Source organism: Parasteatoda tepidariorum, chromosome 2, assembly GCF_043381705.1.
Source record: "Parasteatoda tepidariorum isolate YZ-2023 chromosome 2, CAS_Ptep_4.0, whole genome shotgun sequence".
Taxonomy (NCBI): domain Eukaryota; kingdom Metazoa; phylum Arthropoda; class Arachnida; order Araneae; family Theridiidae; genus Parasteatoda; species Parasteatoda tepidariorum.
Window position 1 is genome coordinate 103,283,845 of NC_092205.1, and position 18,508 is coordinate 103,302,352.

Genomic DNA, 18,508 nt, shown 5'->3' on the forward strand with positions numbered 1-18,508 from the left:
ATTAATTTGTGCAAATAGGGTAAGGTTATTGAAAAAAACTTATTCAAGGAGTTTTTAAATGGTAAAGAGATACAAGATTATGCTCAATACTGTAAAATTACAATTAAAAAAAATGAAATTTTTAAAAATAAACAGCAACTGCTGCTACTAAATTAGAGACACAACATACAAATATTTGGTATTTAGCCTATACTGCTGAATGCAGAATATTCATTTCGGGCGAATAATGGAAGAATCGTCTGCCGAAGACAAAACTTAATTCGTTTACATCCATCTTTCTTGTTTTTTCCCCTGGGAAGGGTTTATTCGATTAACAAAACAATAATGAAGATAAACAAATTTGTGAAGAGTCTGATTGAAAGAAAAATCATTTTGTGAAGGGTCCGTTTTTATGAAAAGATATTTTGTGAAGTTAAACCATAGACTGCATTTGCTATTACATTTTCCAATGTACACCAAAATTAATAAAATTGTTAGATCTTATCACAAGTGCATATATTAAAGGTATGCACTTTTATTTAAAAGCATTTATGCTAATCTAATCCAGAGTAAGTAAGATTAATGATATTATTTATATAAAAGTCATAAAGATCTTATGCTCCTTATATTCAAAATGAATGACAAATTATTTCAGTGCATTAATCACATTAAAAAGAAGTGATAAATATAGTGTCATTAATTTGAATTTGTTTTGCTATACATTTCTTGACTGTGATTAAAAAAAGGTTCAATTATGTTACATATTTATTTTAAAAGTAGAAGAAATATAGAGAAAATAATTATCAGAAAAGGATACATATTTGACAGAACTGCATGTATGGAACACTAAGAGAAAATTAAGTTACACAAGAATTATTACATCATACATCATAAATTTTTTTACAACATTCAATGATGGTTTATAATGTTATTCATTTGGACATTTCATTTTATAAAAATTGATATCTAAACATTAATTTAATTTGAAAAGAAAATTCATTAACATTCAAACACAGAAAAAATAGGAATGTATAGGAAAAATATATTCAGTTATATAAAACATATATATATATATATATAAAAATTTATTCTTTATATATGTATTCATTTATTTTATCTATTTTTAAAAAAATTTTGGCACAAAAGAGACATTTTTCGAGAAATTATGCAAAAAGGCCCTCTGTACTCCAAATTCAGTTTTCAGTTTTGTATGAATAAGACCAAAATTTGAAATTGTTCTTTCGATTGATGCTCAGCTGTATAAATTAGAATATTGAACTATTATAACATAATAAAATAACCAATAATTAAGAAATTTATACTAATAACTGTACTAAATATTGATGGTAACTTAATTAAACCCTTGAATTGATTGATTTAAAAAATTCTTAAAACAAACATTTATATTTATTATAAATTATAATTATTTTACATATCAGGGAATATGTTATAGTCATGATTTAATGGAAATATTTGTGTGCATTGAAGCAAGAGTGCAGAAAATTCTCAGTCCCTAATATTTCAGCAGTTTTTTTATTTATTATTTGATCAAAATTTCTCCACAAATTTTAACATTTTTCTTTCTTTTAGTACTAAAATTTTTAAAATATTTTTAGAAACTTAAGTTCATATAAGAAAATTAATGTGTTTGATTTTACACAGTTCTCGAATAAACCAGCATATGTTTAAAATACAGTCAAAAATTACTATAGTGAACGTTCAAGAGATTGAAATTTAGGTTCACTTCACACTATTCGTTCCGCAAACAATATTTACCTAATGGTTCCAAACTCCCCCTTTTATTAAATATTATTTAAATAAATGTGCAATAAAATGAAATACAAAAATAACTGAAAAATAATAGGTCGTAACAAAAAAATTAGTAATCTTTATCTGATGAGCAATCCTCAACATCAGATTTGGAAACATTCTCCGATAATTTTTCCTAAAATTATGTTATTCCCCTTTTTAAACCTGTCTAATCAGCCATTAAAGCGCATAAAAGTAGTCTCACCCAATTGCTTAACAAATTAATCGGTTTTGACTAGAAGCCTTGGTTCAGATACTGGAAGATTGCAACTTCTTTAAATGCTGAACCTATTCAGTAATGCTATAAATGGTTTTAAAAATCGGTATTTATTTTGAAGTAGAAATTTCAAAATTATTACATAAAAAATGAAGAAAATAAATCAGTCGAAAACAAAACAAACTTCCTCTTTTTTTTTTGGTTCGGGAGAGAATGTTTCGTTCACTATTTAATGAAATAAATATGATGCAACAGTAATAATTTATTAAATTAAAGGGCTTCACTCATAAATTTAAGAAACTCAAACTAATTAATAAACAAATTAACATTTAATGTTTTTTTAACAAGGAAAAATTTTGCAAAGCGACATGTTTTTTAACAATAAAAAATTTTTTAGGAATTATTTTAGACCAAAAGTTTTTCTTTGTCTGTCTAAATTTCAATCTAATCCTTCTTCATATGATTGGACATATTCTGCTAACCTACATATAAGTAACAATAACAAATATTAAGCACAAAAAAATTTATAAGTTGAAATCAGACAATTATTGGAGACCACTTTAGTTTTACTTTATCTAAAAAATTTGCTTTATTGTGGTATAAAACATTCAAAATCAATATTTAGATTGATAATAATTAACAACATATTATTTGTATTATATTAAGAGTACCATGTTTTTAGAAAAACCAATTAATAATTTTATCTATATTTTTTATAAATGATATATTAATATAAATTATAATTATAATAGTATATAATGCAAGCATTCTGCATGATTTAATGTCCAATAAAATGTCCCCAATGTTAATAAAGAAAATTGTCCCAGGTGTTTGACAGTTTTTATCAGATTTCGATAATTTTTATCACTTTTAGACACGTCTTTATATATGTGACAAGTCAAAAACCAGTTTTTGACATTAAAATACCAACTCTGTAATTAGGGAATGGGAACCAATAAATAGAATTTTCTTCTTCCTATCGTTGAAAGTTCTCCGTAAATACATTTAAAAAAAATGCAAAATAATTTTCAAGGATCATGAGAAAAATAGCCAGAAAGAACTATTTCCTTAATTATATAAATCACCATAAAAACAATCTAAGCAAAATTTTAAAGATATTCAATATTAAGTGGCTCATTCTATTTTTAAATTAATAGTTACTTCATGAATTATGTAAAAAATAATAATTCAAAGTTATAATCAAACTATTATTTAAAAAGGTTATAGAGCGTATTTATTAAATTTAAATAAAAGTTATTTATAAATGCATATTCAACAAAACATTAACTTAAAGCTAAAAAAACTAATAAATTCATATTACCAATGTAATTTAATGAATGGCCTCTAAAAATTTTAATTATTATTTGTTACTTCAGTATTTCTTTCAGTAGCTCCCAAAATAAAGATCAAGAATCACGCGAATAAGACTCTTCCACAAAAAAAAGACAGATACTCAAATAAGTATAAACAACATGGTACAAATATTTCAGTTAAAACACCACTTTTTGATATACTGTATTTTCAATAATTCTATTGTAAATCAACATAACTCTTCCAATCCTTTTTTCAAGCAGTAATTACAATCATTGTTTTTTGGACATTTCCACATATTTTTAATAGAATATTGCAGCCTTTTTCAAAACGCCCAAAATTTACTCAACAATGTTAAAAGGATTAATACCTGTTTGCTACAAGTTTCAAAGCAATAACATTTTCCGACATCAACTTTTCACATACGGAAGGATCATTAAAGGTGGCTGTCATTGTTTTAGACATATCATCATTACCTTTGAAATAAACAGTCAACATATTAGGTTTTTGCAATGATATATATTTCATGAATAACTCTATTAATTCCCCTTATTAACATAAATCTTGCATGTATTTATAATTTAAAAATGTCTACTAAACATTACAATTTTGAAAAGCATTGATGAAAGCATGTTATTGATGAAAAGCATTTCATCAATAATATAAGTAATTTTAAAAATTTCATTCTCAATTATTTTTAAAAAAAACGTGCTTTAAACAGGGATGGGAGTAGGCAGAAAGTAAAAAAGAGGAAACCCAAGAATTAATATATATATATATATATATATATACATACATACATACATAATATGTAGAAGCTATGATATCTAAAAATTTGAGGAAAAAAAAGTGTGATTTTTAAACTATGTGATTATAAATCTCGATTAATTTTAAAATTGTATAAATATAAATCACATGATTTTAAAATCGTGTGACTAAGATTTTAAATTGAGAGAATATGAATCCCGATATGTGGCTTCTAAATCTTGTGAACATGAAACTCAACATTGCATTTCGAAAATACAATAAAACATGATGCGTAATTTTTAGATCACGTAAATACAAATCACAATGCATAATTTTTTAATCGCATGAATAAAAATCGCACTGAATTTTCAGAAAAAGCGGAATATTTATATAAAAAAAGAAGCTAAAGGAGAATCAGAGTTTTTTATAAAAAGGCTGAAATTCGAGAGACAAAAGCGGAAATCCTCAAAAATATCTCATCCCTGTTTAAATAAAAATTGTGAAGAAGAATTAATTACTGACTCAAGGGAACTTCATAAAGAAAAAAAATAAAAGGAATTCCTCTCTTTTTTTCAGAGTACGTAATATGGTCTCTGTTAAACGGATCTGGTAGAGGGGAGAAAAGGGATCTTATAATTATTTCTGCCTAATTATTCACACTGACTTATAATCTGCATTTCTTTATGACCATAACATTTTTTAACATCTTACTTACCAATTGCTTTAAAGAAAAAAAATGAAAAAATCAACATATTTTTTTAATTTATTAATAAATACAGGGGACTAAAACAAAACATAATGTACAAGTTTTAAGTTGAAATTTGAATTTGTTTTATATGTAAGAAACATTTAATATAAAATCAGTTTACTATCCCAAGGTATCTTGGGCAAATGAAAAAAGTTAAATATTAGTCTTTGTACGATCAGGGATCTGTCCAGACATTTTGTGAAAGGTCCGTTTTTGTAAAATTGTGAAAAATTAGTCGTAATTTGTGAATATAAAATAACCGTTAAGTCAAATTCTTTCAACCAGGCTCTTGCTTTTGTGAATTTGTGCAAATAGGGTCCTATTATTGCAAAAAACTTTTTCAAGGAGTTTTTAAATGGAATTTAAAACATGAAATTTTTGAAATCATGAACAATTTAAAAAATGAAATTTTTACAAATAAACAGCAACTGCTGCTACTAAATTAGAGACACAACATACAAATATTTGGTATTTAGCCTATACTGCTGAAAGCAGAATATTAATTTCGGACGAATAATGGAAGAAGCGTCTGCCGAAGACAAAACTTAGTTCGTTTACATCTATCTTTCTTTCCCCCAACCCCCTGGGAAGGGCTTATTCGATTAACAAAACAATAATGAAGATAAACAAATTTGTGAGGGGTCCGATTAAAAGATAAATTATTTTGTGAAGGGTCCTTTTTTAAGTAAAAATATTTTGTGAAGGGGTCCGTTTTAATGAAAAGATATTTTGTGAAATTTCTTCTAAACAGACCCCTGAGGATAGTTCTTAAAACAAGGGACAACACAAAATGATACTTTTCAAACGTCAGTGAAGGGATACGCCATTTATTTATTTTTTACTCTTATTGCTATGTAAATGCAACAACCATCGTATATACGATGGATGGCATGTACGATCACACAAAACACATGTGCAGTCCCACATCGAAACTCCCAACTAAACCTTGACAAAATTCAAATCACAGCAGATTATGTTTTTTGCTTCCGACCAAGTAAAAACGTGATAAAACAAAATGCACTGACAAATTCTGCTAAGCCCGAGTTTTCTCGGGACGATAAATATTTGCAATAGATATGTAGTATATTAAATCGACTCAGGGTTACCAGAACTGTCACACTAAATAATTTAAATCAGTAATTTATTTTAAAAAATCATACAATTTACACCTCATACAAATGAGATTTAAATCAATCAACCTAGAAAATTACAGAATTAATTAAGACACAAGATGTGGGAAATAGATAATGACAAACCTTCAATATAAACCATAAATAATTTATTTTTCTTTTTAGCTTCAGAAACAGCTTCAGCAATTGATCCACTGTGCCACTGCATGTCAATACTAAAAACAAAAATAAACATGAATATTTTAATTTGTAAAATTACATATAACTTAAGTAGACCCTTAATTAATCAAACCTCTTTTATTTGAATATTTCTGCTAATAATGTTAATTTACACATGCTTTTTCTTTTACAAAAAAAAAAAAAAAAAAATTAACAAAACAAATAAGTAGATTAAAATGNAAAAAAAAAAAAAAAAAAATTAAGATTAAAATTTGGTTTCGTCTCATAAGAATATGAATGAGGTGGAAATCTACTTTTCAGGTGGGTACCCCGAAATAACATAAGGAAATAATGGCATTAAAAATCTTTACACATCCATGGTGTTATCCTTTAACAAACTAAAAATATAAAATTTTTGATCCCCCCCCCCCATGAATTCCTTGACTTTACAAATGCAATGTAGCAAATACTACATTTTAGATTTTCAAATTCATGACTTTTCATGATTATTTTTTTAAAAAAATAGTTAAAATCATGACATTTCATGACAAATTTTGTTCAAAACTGAAATTCATGACTTTCTAGGTGTGCAGATAACCTGCAAATATACTTTATGACAATATTTAAGAAGAGAAGGCTCTGAAGTTTCACTAATAGTTAAACTAAAATATTGACTAAGAAGGCATTAGACTCTGAAAGATATATTTAGATCAGGGGTCTGTCTGGGTTTTTTTGAAAGATACCTATTTTGTGAAAATAGGCAAAAGATACCTATTTTGTGAAAATATTCATAATTTGCGAAAATTAAAAATTATATTAAAAGATCAACACAAAAATATTGCAAAGTAAGAAAATAATTTCAAAAATTGTCACTTCAAATAAAAATCATTAATGACAGGTAAATTTCCGTATATTTTTCCCCATATAAAAAAGAAATTTTGCTATATCGTAAAATTGTGGGCTTAAAATTACATCCAATTTTAAAATTCCATAAAAATCATTGTCCTTAGTTAAATTTGAACTTCAGATTAGTAAAAACATGCATTTAACAGTAGTAGCACTGAAAGTTATTTTCATCATGAGAAAATTTTCGACAAGGTCATACAGAAAAAAGTTTAACAGAGAAAAAAAAAATGTTTCATAAAAAATAAAAGTCTGTTAGAATAAATTTACAAAATAGTGTAAAGATAATGTTCAAATGTTTATAATAATGTTTGAATTCAGACTTTCAGTTTTAAGTCACTCGTTGTATCTGACCAAACATTTTCGTAAAAGACATCTGGCAATAAAGCTCCGCCCAAAGTTGCAACGGGGTTTGCTTTATTAAAAGTATTTTGTGACCGTTTTTCCTAAAGTTGAATTTGTGACGGTTGTAAATATATTCCCATGAACAGACCCCTGTAGACAGATAATTAAACAGATGTCAGCAAAAGTTAAAACATCAAATGTGTTTTTAAAGAAAAAATAATATTTCCCAGGAAAAAGACAATAATAAACAGTGCATTGTTAAATATGATCACATCTAAAAAAGGCCCAAAATTTAAAGTTCTGCTAACAGTAAAACTAATATGCTAATTAAAAAGGCATTATAGAATTCAATTTTATATGTAAAAATGTTTTCACACTAAAAAGAAATGTCAATAAAATATAATAGCAAGCTCAGCAGATGCTGTTAATAGGAATCACATAAAGTTGCAAATATATACAGGGTATCTCTGCTACATTTTCAAATTCATGACTCATTCCAAGAACTTTTCATGACTTGACACTATTTTCTCCGACAAAAACAGAATAATAAATTTAAAAAGCATTATAATAACATGAATTAAAATGATAGGTATAACCAAAACTGTTATACTCTGCATCTTCATATTTAATGATTTTAAACTTAAAAAACAGAGTAAAGAAAAAGTTGAAGCAATAAAATAGCTGAAAAAAATAATAGCTGAGCGAAAAAAAAATAATTTCTGCAGAGTTATATTCTAAAGATACTTTTCTTGTTCATCAGAAAGGAAAGAAATACTCCTGATTTTTCTGTTTACATTTCGGAATTTAAAAAAAATTGCCAATGACTGGCTTGCTTCATCTAGAACTTTAAATTGATAAAATAAAAATTAATAAATAATAATAATAATTCTGAAATCACAGAAGTTTAAAATATACTTCGTTCTAGAAATGATGTTTTTTCTTTCATTTTTTGAAAGAATGCCATAATTTTTAAAGAACATGATAAAAACATTTTATATTTTAATAAAATATGACTCTGAGTGGGGATTTTTTTACAAATTCAGATATTCAGAACACCATGAAATGATTGGGGGGGGGGATTCCATTTTAAAAATAAAACTCTTCGGTGACCTAAATCCATGACTTTCCATGATTTTTGTTTTAAAAAAATAGTTAAAATCATGACATTTCATGACAAATATTGTTCGATACCGAAATTCATGACTTTCCAGGTGCGCCTAAAACCCTGTATAAACTGAATTTTGGTAAAGACAACTTTAATAAATGTAATGAAAATTTAAATGGTATGCTCAAACTGAAGGGGAAAAAATGAAGTTCAACTTATTATCATCATTAAGGGCAAATTTACTGCCCTTTAGCGGTACCTTCACAAATTCAGCTTTAGGAAAAACGGTAGTTACATAAAATGCTTTTAAAAAAGCAAGTTTTAAGATTCTCTTCCCCGCCTCTTAAAATTTTGTTTTTGTATCCCTGTAAGAAACGATAAATCCCTGGCTAATTCCCCAAATATGAATAGGTAGCATGTGCTTGGTCAGATAGTGTGGCCTAAATAGTCGCTTGCGCCATATTATAACAAGTTTTTTTTTTAAATTAAGCGACAAGGCGCTCCTTTTGTAAACTTCGCAATAAGTTGAAATTCGTTATTGAAAAACATCATTCTAAACATTCAACATTGTTGTTTATTCTAACAAACCTTTATTTTTGCATGAAAATTTTTTTTTATCTGTGAAACTTTCTTTTGTATAAGCCAGTGGTAAATGTTCTCATAATGAAAATAACTTTTATTGCAAGTACTGATAATGCATGCTTTTTTTTAAAATTCAAGTTGAAATTTAACAATGGACAATGATTCTTAAATTTGGATATAATTTTAAGCCTAAAATTTTACAATAGCAAAATTATTTTTGAATATATGGGGGAAAATATATAAAAATTTACTAGTCATAAATGATTTTAATTTGCACTGACAATTTTTGAAAATATCTTCGGGGAGATTTCCATATAGTGATCTGCGGCAGAATAATCGCCAAGATTTGGAACCTTCCGGATAGTGGCCCGCGAGAAACTAAAAAAAAACACAGAAAGGGACCAATTCGAAAAGTATAGTTAGATTACATGTTTGTTTGTTTTTTTAATTCGCATGTTTAAAATCTATTTGGCAACTTGGCGATTTCAGTTGGCGCCACAGAATCACCCTCTTCTTACTTTATCGGGGATATTACCTTATCATGATCTGTCTCGCCAAGATTCCAAATAGATTTTAAACTTACAATTTTTTTTTAAAAAATACATATAGCTGTTTGCCGTAGGGTGGCTACGAATTATACCTTTCAAGTTGGTCCCTTTCTGTGATGTTTTTTTAAGATTCTCGCGGGCCACTGTCCGGAAGTTTCCATGACTTGGCGGTTATTCTGCCATAGATCACGATACGGATATCTCCCCACTTTACCATATTATGGTGTTGATTTTTTAATATAATTTTCACAAATTATGTCACAATTTTCACAAAATAGGTACCTCCCATAAAAACGTACAGGTCCCTCAAGGTTATTAATTATGTAATTTTTGTTACGTTAACATATTATCAATTTTAGGGACAAAATATATAGATAATAACAGATATAAAATCTTATCCTATACCTTTACATTTAAAAACAAGTGCGCGGAAAAAACAATAAGAAATTATTAAAGGATTAGACTTATCTTAATTTATTATTAATTATGTGAATACAAGTGACGGGAAAAAAGTCAATCTTCAAATTTTTTCTTATTAAAATTATGAACAAATTTAGTCGAAAAATATTTTGAACAAGGAAATAACATAGATCCTCATAAGACAACAGCTAAATCTTAGAAAGTTTCGATTTTATAAACGATTGTGAAAATACAGATTTTACCATTCAAAGATTGCCAATATCAAGAAAAAGTAAATAGATCTTCTATAAAAGTAATCTAGAAATATTTTTGTGAATTAATCCAGTAACAATAAGCAACTGTTAACATTTCTAAACTGAAAAATTAATCTACGTGCGTCTTTATGAGAAACTCATCATCATTTCGAAAAGAAATTCATAACAGCGAGCTGAGATGTTTAACTCCTGTAAAATAGTTGCTGTTGGTGTTGTAGTTCATTTACGTCACACTAGAGTGACGGTCTGGGAAAGATTGGAAGGCTCCGAAGCTTGGAAGATCGAAGACATGCCATCACAATTTTGATCCTCTGCAGAGGGGATGGCACCTCCGCTTCGGTAGCCCGACGACCTGCACTCGAAGTCGAGCACTTTACGATAAAACAGTTTAACAAGGACCAAATTCGCGCACCCTTGGTCCCTACGCAGACTGATCCAAGTGGTCACCCATCCGCACACTGACCGCAGTCAGTGATGCTTGACTGACTGTTGCTGGCAAATTTAACTTCATCGCAAATTTAAATGATGTATTTCCACGATGTTTATAAAATTTCGATATTATTACGAATCGCTCATTTAGAAATCCAACTATGACGTGGTTTATTTGTGCCGATGTTGAAGCAAATCAAGTTATTTGTAGTCTCATGATTCAGAAATCCTATATCGCGATTCGTATTTACGCGCATTTTAAAAATCCCACGTTTTGATTCTTCTCGCAATGTGATTCGCTAAAAATCCCGTTTTGTATTCATCATTTTCATCTACATATAAAAAGAATTCACATTCTAATATCATGTGCAATATTTTCTCATTTTGAATGAGGAAAAAAAAACACATGAATTTATTTCAAGTGAAATGGACCAATGACCAATGTCGACATATGACAGATTTTCAGAAGAAAAATAATTATCGAACAGTGTCTTATAAAAAACAGCTGAAAAAAAATTATTTCAAAATTTTGAGATTAAAACTATGTTACTTTGAAATATGACTCAATGGATGGTGTTTTCAGATGATTGACTGAATGTAAACAATAAAAAGCTTTCTAAAACCAGATAAATTTCGAAAACTTCCGGCTTATACCACCGTGCTTATGTTATGCTTAATTTTTTTTAAATTTCCACCGTGCTTTTTTTAAAGAACTATGTTTAATGCAGTTTTTAGTTTCATATAGTCTCCTAACTTAAAAGATCTATTTGAAAATCAAGACAGAAACTGACGTACTTCCTTCTTCTGTGACTCTCCACACGCTAATAGTGAACGCCTGCAAAATGTTGTCATAGTTCTGCTGTACGCTAATTGTAGCCAACTCAGTATCCTTGTAATTTTTAACCAACCCAGAAGACAAGGAAACTCCTGGATCACTACCCCCGGAGGTATGATTTGTTATAAGAACACAGAAGACTTTGCGACCCGACAGACTTAACGTGCACCAGTCACCATTTACTAGACGGGGAGTCTTTGGCCGGTGGGGGTCACACACACAAATTCTTGGACATGGGCCCAGTGCCTACCAACCAATCTATTCCGGCCTATTCGATTTGAAAAATCTATTTAATTTAATTTAATAACCATCATTGAACAACCGACCCAATTGTTGGGTTTACGACTACTAATGTTCAACTCCATAGCCTTGTAATTTTGAACCAATCCAGAAGACAAGGGAACTGCTGGATCAAGCATTTGGAGAAATTTTACCTTCGTGGAGGACTTTTTGATGGAACTAACCTACATTTGCGTTACATGGAGAGGAAGACCACGAGAACCTCCCATAGTTAGCCAGCCTGACGACAAGGGATGTCCAACCCATGATCTGTCTACCACTGAGGATATTTCTCGTCAGTATTTGTCTTGCGAAAATAGAGTTGAAAAAAAAAATTTTTTCTTTCTAAAATTACCAATTTAACTTTATTTTCACGAATGCCAAAATTTCAGAAAGGACGAAGCATATTTTTCGCCAGCTTACTTTAATTTCAGAGGATAGTAAAGTTTTATCACTTCTAAGTGGAAATTTTTTTTCTCTATTAAGCTAAATATTCGCGAGGCTGGTATGTGAAGCGTGGCACAGTAGGTAGCGCTATGGGCAAGGTTGATATGTAGTCCCGGAGGTCCTGGCTTCGAAACCCTGCGAGGGACAACTTTAAATTTTTTTAATTTATTTTATATTATGTTTTTCAATATACTTTTCAACACTTTAACGTGAATGAAGTGTTCTGTGTATAGAAATAACTATTTTTCCTTCTTGAAATAGCGAATAATAGCTAATGAACTGATAAATTTTGATCATTTTTTTTTATTTATTTATTTTATTTCATATTATTTTTTTAACTTCTTTCTCAATATTTTTAAGTGAATAAAGTGTTCAATATATGAAAAGAAATATTTTTCTTTGTTAAAGAGCGAATAATGGCAGAAAAGGGGACAAAAGTCGTATCAGGAGGCACGCCCACATCACACCCCGTTATTCCCTATAATATTAACCTATAAATTTCAAACTCTTCCCGAAATTAGAGTCTAATGTAACAAAAAATTGCACCAAAGGAATTTTTTATAGACGTATTAGTGGGCCCACAATGGGCCCAAATAAGTTTTGTTGATTAACCGGGAGAAGGTGCTTTAAGGTAAATGTTCGCGGGGCTGTTATGTGAAGCGTGGCGCAGTTGGTAGCGCAGTGGGCAAGGTTGATATGTAGTCTCGGAAGTCCTGGGTTCGAAACCCTGCAAGGGTCGACTTTAAATTTTTTTTATTTATTTTATATTATGTTTTTTAATATACTTCTCGACAATTTAACGTGAATGAAGTGTTCTGTATATAGAAATAATTATTTTTCGTTCATGAAATAGCGAATAATAGCTAATAAACTGATAAATTTTCATTATTTCTTTTTTATTTATTTATTTTATTTCATGTTATTTTTTAAACTTCATTCTCAATATTTTTAAGTGAATGAAGTGTTCCATATATGAAAAGAAATATTTTTCTTTGTTAAAGAGCGAATAATGGCAGAAAAAGGGACAAAAGTCGTATTAGGAGGCACGCCCTCATCACACCCCGTTACTCCCTATAATATTAACCTATAAATTTCAAAATCAGATCGAAATTACAGTTTATTGTAACAAACAATTGCACCTAAGGAATTTCTTACAGACCGATTAGTGGGCCCACATTTGGGCCAAAATAAGTTTTGTTGATTAACCGGGAGAAGGTGCTTTAAGCTAAATATTCGCGGTGCTGGTATGCGAAGCGTGGTGCAGTTGGTAGCGCTGTGGGAAAGGTTACTATATACTCCCGGAACTCCTGGGTTCGAAACCCTGCAAGGGTCGACTTTGAATTTCTTTTATTTACCTTATATTATGTTTTTTAATATACTTTTCAGCAGTTTTACGTGAATCAAGTGTTCTGTATATAGAAATAACTATTTTTCTTTTCTGAAACAACGAATAATAGCTAATGAACAGTTAAAGTTTAAATAATTTTTATTTATTTTATTTTATGTTATTTTTTTAACTTCTTTTTCAATATTTTTCAGTGAACAAAGTGTTCTATATATGAGAAGAATTCTTTTTCTTTGGTAAAGAGCGAATAATGGCTGAAAAGGGACAAAAGTCGTATCAGGAGACACACACACATCACACCCCGTTATTCCCTATAATATTAACTTATAAATTTCAAACTCGCAACGAAATTAGAGTCTAATGTAACAAACAATTATACCAAAGGAATTTCTTATAGACCATTTAGTGAGCCCACAATAGGCCAAAATGTATTTTGTTGACTAACCGGAAGGAAGTGCTTTGAGCTAAATATACGCGGGGCTGGAATGTGAAGCTTTGCGCAGTTGGTAGCGCTGTGGGCAAGGTTGATATGTATTCCCGGAAGTCCTGGGTACGAAACCCTGCAAGGGTCGACTTAGATATTTTTTTATTTATTTTTATATTATGATTTTTAATATACTTTTCGACAATTTAATTTCAGAAATAAAAAAAAAAAAAACTAGAATTTAAATTAAATTGCTTGTTAATGTTTAACCGCAATGCTTAGATACGGTGGGGATGTCAGAAAATAATATACTTAAAGATGTTAGCGCCATGTTTTGCGCGTAAAACTGGTCTGTCTATAGCGAGTTGCTTTTCAAAATTCCCCGTGAAAAGTGAAATTTACTTATGATTTGGATTTTCTTGTACGATGTTTTTATTACTAGTACTATTTTGCATAGCTTTACCAATTAAGCTTCCGTGTTTAAGCTATGTAATCAAGCCCGGATTTTTTGTACGCTGGGCCATAAGTCATTCAAAATTTCATACCTTTTCATTTCATTCATTTCAGGACTGATAGTTAAGACACGGTTCCCAGCAGATCACCGAAGCCAAGCATCACTGGCTACGGTCAGTGTGCGGGTGGGTGACCACTTGGATCAGTCTGCGTTGGGACCGAGGGTTTGCGGTATTGATCCTCGTTAAACTGTGCTACCGTAAAGTGCTCGACTTCNTTACTTTATTTTGTTAAATTAGAACTAAAAATAATCTTTAAATTTAAAAAAAAATTGAGTATATATTTGAAATTGATCTTTTTTGCATTGTTTTTCTTCATTTTTTAAAATTTATTTTCGAAAAATCCATTTTAAGGGGCTCCTTAATCATTGGTCGTCATTGATTGTTTACTTACGATCAATGCCAGTGCCTCAGGGTCATTAAACTCACGTTCCAAATTGTTTTTAGCTTACAGGGTCAAATGTTTTGCTGTCCTTTTCTATCTGACGAAGGCTTATAAGCCTATTTTGAGCACACAAGCCTGAAAATAACCAGCCAAATGTTTAATTTTCATAGAACTATATTTTGATTCATACCATAGAACTACATTTGATTCATACCACAGGGGTAATTAGGGTGAAAAAGATGAAAATAGAATTACAAAAATGCAATATGCAAAAGCGCTTTTTACATGAGTAAAAAAAATACCTAAACTTTAGACAAGAAAAAGTGTATGTAGGTAGGATTTATCGACGGAATGTTAACTATGTTTTAGTTTAAAAAAAAAAAACTTTTTATGCAAGATTTTATTTGTTTATTTAATCTGTATGAATTTAAATGTCTGTAACTTTTTTATTTCATCCGAATGTGAAACTACAATTATTTTGAAATTGCGTAATTACCAATCTCTCTGTTTGATTTTAAACTCAATGTTTGATTTTAAAATCAAATGAATACAAATCTCAATGTTTCATTCTAAAATCACGTGAATAGAATTTCCAGTGTATAATTTTTGACTCACTTGATAATTATAATTGCGTAATCCATAAAATTGCGTGAATAAGAAACATAATATATGATGTGAAAATACAAATTATTATGCAAGATCTTAAGTAGCGTAAATAAAAATCTGGATGTCGAATTTTTAATTGTGAATGTAATCATGTTTGTATTGGTTTGAATAAGCGTAAAAAGAAAATTTTTTTCCCCTCAGCAATTCGAAAAAATACAAACTTTCTTTGAAGAAGAAAAATTTATAGTAATAGTAAAAGATTTTCTAGGATGGTGACAAATTTTCCACTAACTAGTCATGTGCTAGTTTGTGTACATTAAACGGTCTACCTAGGCATACAGATATTGAAGTCCTGTTGGATTCATTTCACTTTGAACTTACAGTAACAGTTGCAATAATTTTTTCTTGTACCTTTTTGTTAAAACTGTAATAGTAATTATTCAAAGCTGTTAAATCAAAAATTCCCCATCTTCTATGTCATAGATATGCATCCTTCTGACAAAGGAATCAAAAATTAAAACAATATAACCTGTTTGATTGCCTTAAGTAACATTGAAGAGTTTATCTCTAATTATTACAACATATTTTTATTTTATGTTTCTTATTGGAGTTTTTATAATTTTCAGTCCTGCTTTCCTGAGTAGTGAATCCTGAAATTTTGATAGCTTATGCATTTTTCTCACTAAAATATTATAATATCTTCTTTTTTGAAAAGGATTAAAAAAATATTCATTAAAAAAGGCCAGTAACACCTTTCATATGTCTATGTATTTTCCTATTCTTATCATTTACTAAATAAATGAAGTTTTCAAAATATTTTTTTGCTCCTGTGTATTTTCCATTAGTTTTTTTACTTACCATAGAATGACAATCTATTCCAGCCATTGGAGTAGTTTAATCTATTTCTGGAAATTAAAATTGCAACACTTCAGATGTTTTTTGTTGTTGTTTTTTTTCTTCTTTTTTTAAAATAATAACAGCTGTGCAAATGGTTTCCTGAAGTTTATCTTTATGAAAAACGGTAGTTTCGCAAAATGCTTTTAAAAAAGCAAGCTCGCATTCAAACCCCATTCTCGTTGCTATCTATGGAAAAGATCTTCTCCGTCTGCTGTCTTTTACAAAAAGGTAGCACGTGTTTGGTCGGATAGTGCAATATGGTAAGCCTAACAGGTCGCTTACGGCATAAAGCGAGCTTTTTTAAACTAAAATGATGAGGCTCTCCCTCTATAAGCTGTACAGGAAGTCAAAATTCAAACATTATCTTAAACACAACACTATTATACATTTATTCTAACACACCTGTATTTTTTATGAAACATTTTTTATCTGTGGAATTTTTCTTTTGTATGATCCAGTCGAAAATGTTCTCAAAATGAAAATCTCTCTTAGTGCTAGCACCGTTAAATACATGTTGTTATTAAATAAAGTTGAAATCTAACTATGGACAATGATTTTTATGGAATTTTTAAATTTGGATGCAATTTTAAAGCCAAAATTTTGCAATAGAAAAATTATTTTTGAATATATGAGGAAAAATATATAGAAATTTACCAGTCATAAGTGATTTTTATTTGTAGTGACAATTTTTTTAAATATTTTCATACTTTATCATATTTTTGTGTTGATTTTTTAATATAATTTTTAATTTTAACAAATTATGTCTAAATTTTCACAAAATAGGTACCTTCCAAAAACCCTAGACAGACCCCTGAGCTGAAATGGATTTTTAACGTGTGCATTTTACCCTAGAACGTAAAACTGTCAGACCATATGTTAATAGTTTTATTTTAACCTGCAAATTAGTAAAAAAAATTTTTTTAAAAGTAGTTAAGTGATTTTTTATTGTATATTGGTTAATTGCAAGATCTTTACATCTTCGCCTGAATTTTATTAAGTGTAACTCAATCTATTCAGAATCTGAACATTTTATTTCAAAAACCACAAAAAATAAAACTGAAATAATTAAAATTTGCATAGAAAAAATAAATTAAAATTAATATATCTTTCCTAACAAAATAAAAACTAATAAATAAAAATAAACAATCCATAGTTTTAAATGCTCTCCCTCATTAGTTCTTCAAAAGGCAATGAGAAAGAAGAAAAAATGCTTCCAAAAAGTAGTGACAATAGATTCAAGAATTTCAAATAGAAGAATAGGTATTTAACAAATAGTAACTTACCGTGAAAAATCATAAAGGGAGAAAAAAAAATCTTTTATTATTATTTAAGGAAGCTCGGGAGCCATAGGTACAGCCCTGTATAGAGTTGCTCTTAATTTAAGATTTGGTATTTTTCTTCATATAATTAAAGTTAAACGATGTTATTTTATAAAATGCTATATTTGCATTTTAAAATTGGAAAATAGTCTGTATGTTCAGCACATAACTGGTTTTGTTGCGATAATTAACATAAATATTTTATTTTTTAGAACCTGTTACTGAAGCTCTTTGTTTAATTGTGTTTAAAATTTCTGTCAGAGAGAGAAGATGCATCAGAAGAAGGCACAAGAAGTATATTACTCTCTATTTTCTGATGTGCATTTTTTATCCGGTTATAAATTCATGTTTTAAAGTTAATATTTTTAACCGCTTCCCTGATTTTCCCGAGTAAACTCAGGCATAGCAGAATTCGTCAATACGTTTTATTTTATCACATTTTTATTTAGCCGGAAGTAAAACAAGAAATAATTATAATCTGCTGTGATTGGAAGTTTGCCAATTTCTGTTTGGGTGTTTTGCTATGTGCGGGACTGCAGACGTGTTTTGCATTATTGTATATTTGATGGTTGATGAATTTACATAGAAAAAAAAAGGAGTTAAAAAATGGCATTCGCGAGTGAAAGTGAAAGTAATGCAGATGATTTTTCAGGTAATGAAGATGTGAACATATACAAAGACTAATATTTAATTTTTTTCATTTGCCCGAGATAATTTGGGATTGTAAACTGTTGTTGTTGTTAATTTACGTCGCACTAGAGCTGCACAATGGG

General features: G+C 29.1%; 2 protein-coding genes across 7 annotated transcripts in view; one reads left to right on the forward strand and one right to left on the reverse strand.

Moving 5' to 3' along the window:
- Positions 1 to 10,590, reverse strand: part of LOC107440358 (UBX domain-containing protein 4) — a 59,967-nt gene extending 49,377 nt beyond the window's left edge. The window contains exons 1-4 of the mRNA XM_043053774.2: positions 10,246 to 10,590; positions 6,068 to 6,156; positions 3,687 to 3,792; positions 797 to 825 (exon numbers count right to left, since the gene is read on the reverse strand). Of these exons, the coding sequence (XP_042909708.1) occupies positions 797 to 825; positions 3,687 to 3,792; positions 6,068 to 6,149 (217 nt within the window). The 5' untranslated portion in view covers positions 6,150 to 6,156; positions 10,246 to 10,590. The remainder of the gene's footprint in view (positions 1 to 796; positions 826 to 3,686; positions 3,793 to 6,067; positions 6,157 to 10,245) is intronic.
- Positions 10,591 to 14,998: 4,408 nt separating this feature from the next.
- The window catches only part of LOC107440360 (transmembrane channel-like protein 7), a 63,564-nt gene continuing 60,054 nt past the window's right edge, over positions 14,999 to 18,508 (forward strand). Inside the window, exons 1-2 of one of the 6 annotated variants that reach the window (XM_043053779.2) lie at positions 14,999 to 15,246; positions 17,948 to 18,029. In XM_043053779.2, coding sequence (XP_042909713.1) covers positions 18,006 to 18,029 — 24 coding nt within the window. In that variant the 5' untranslated portion in view covers positions 14,999 to 15,246; positions 17,948 to 18,005. The remainder of the gene's footprint in view (positions 15,247 to 17,947; positions 18,030 to 18,508) is intronic. The other 5 variants (XR_011636272.1, XM_043053785.2, XM_043053777.2 and 2 more) reach the window with 5 other exon arrangements.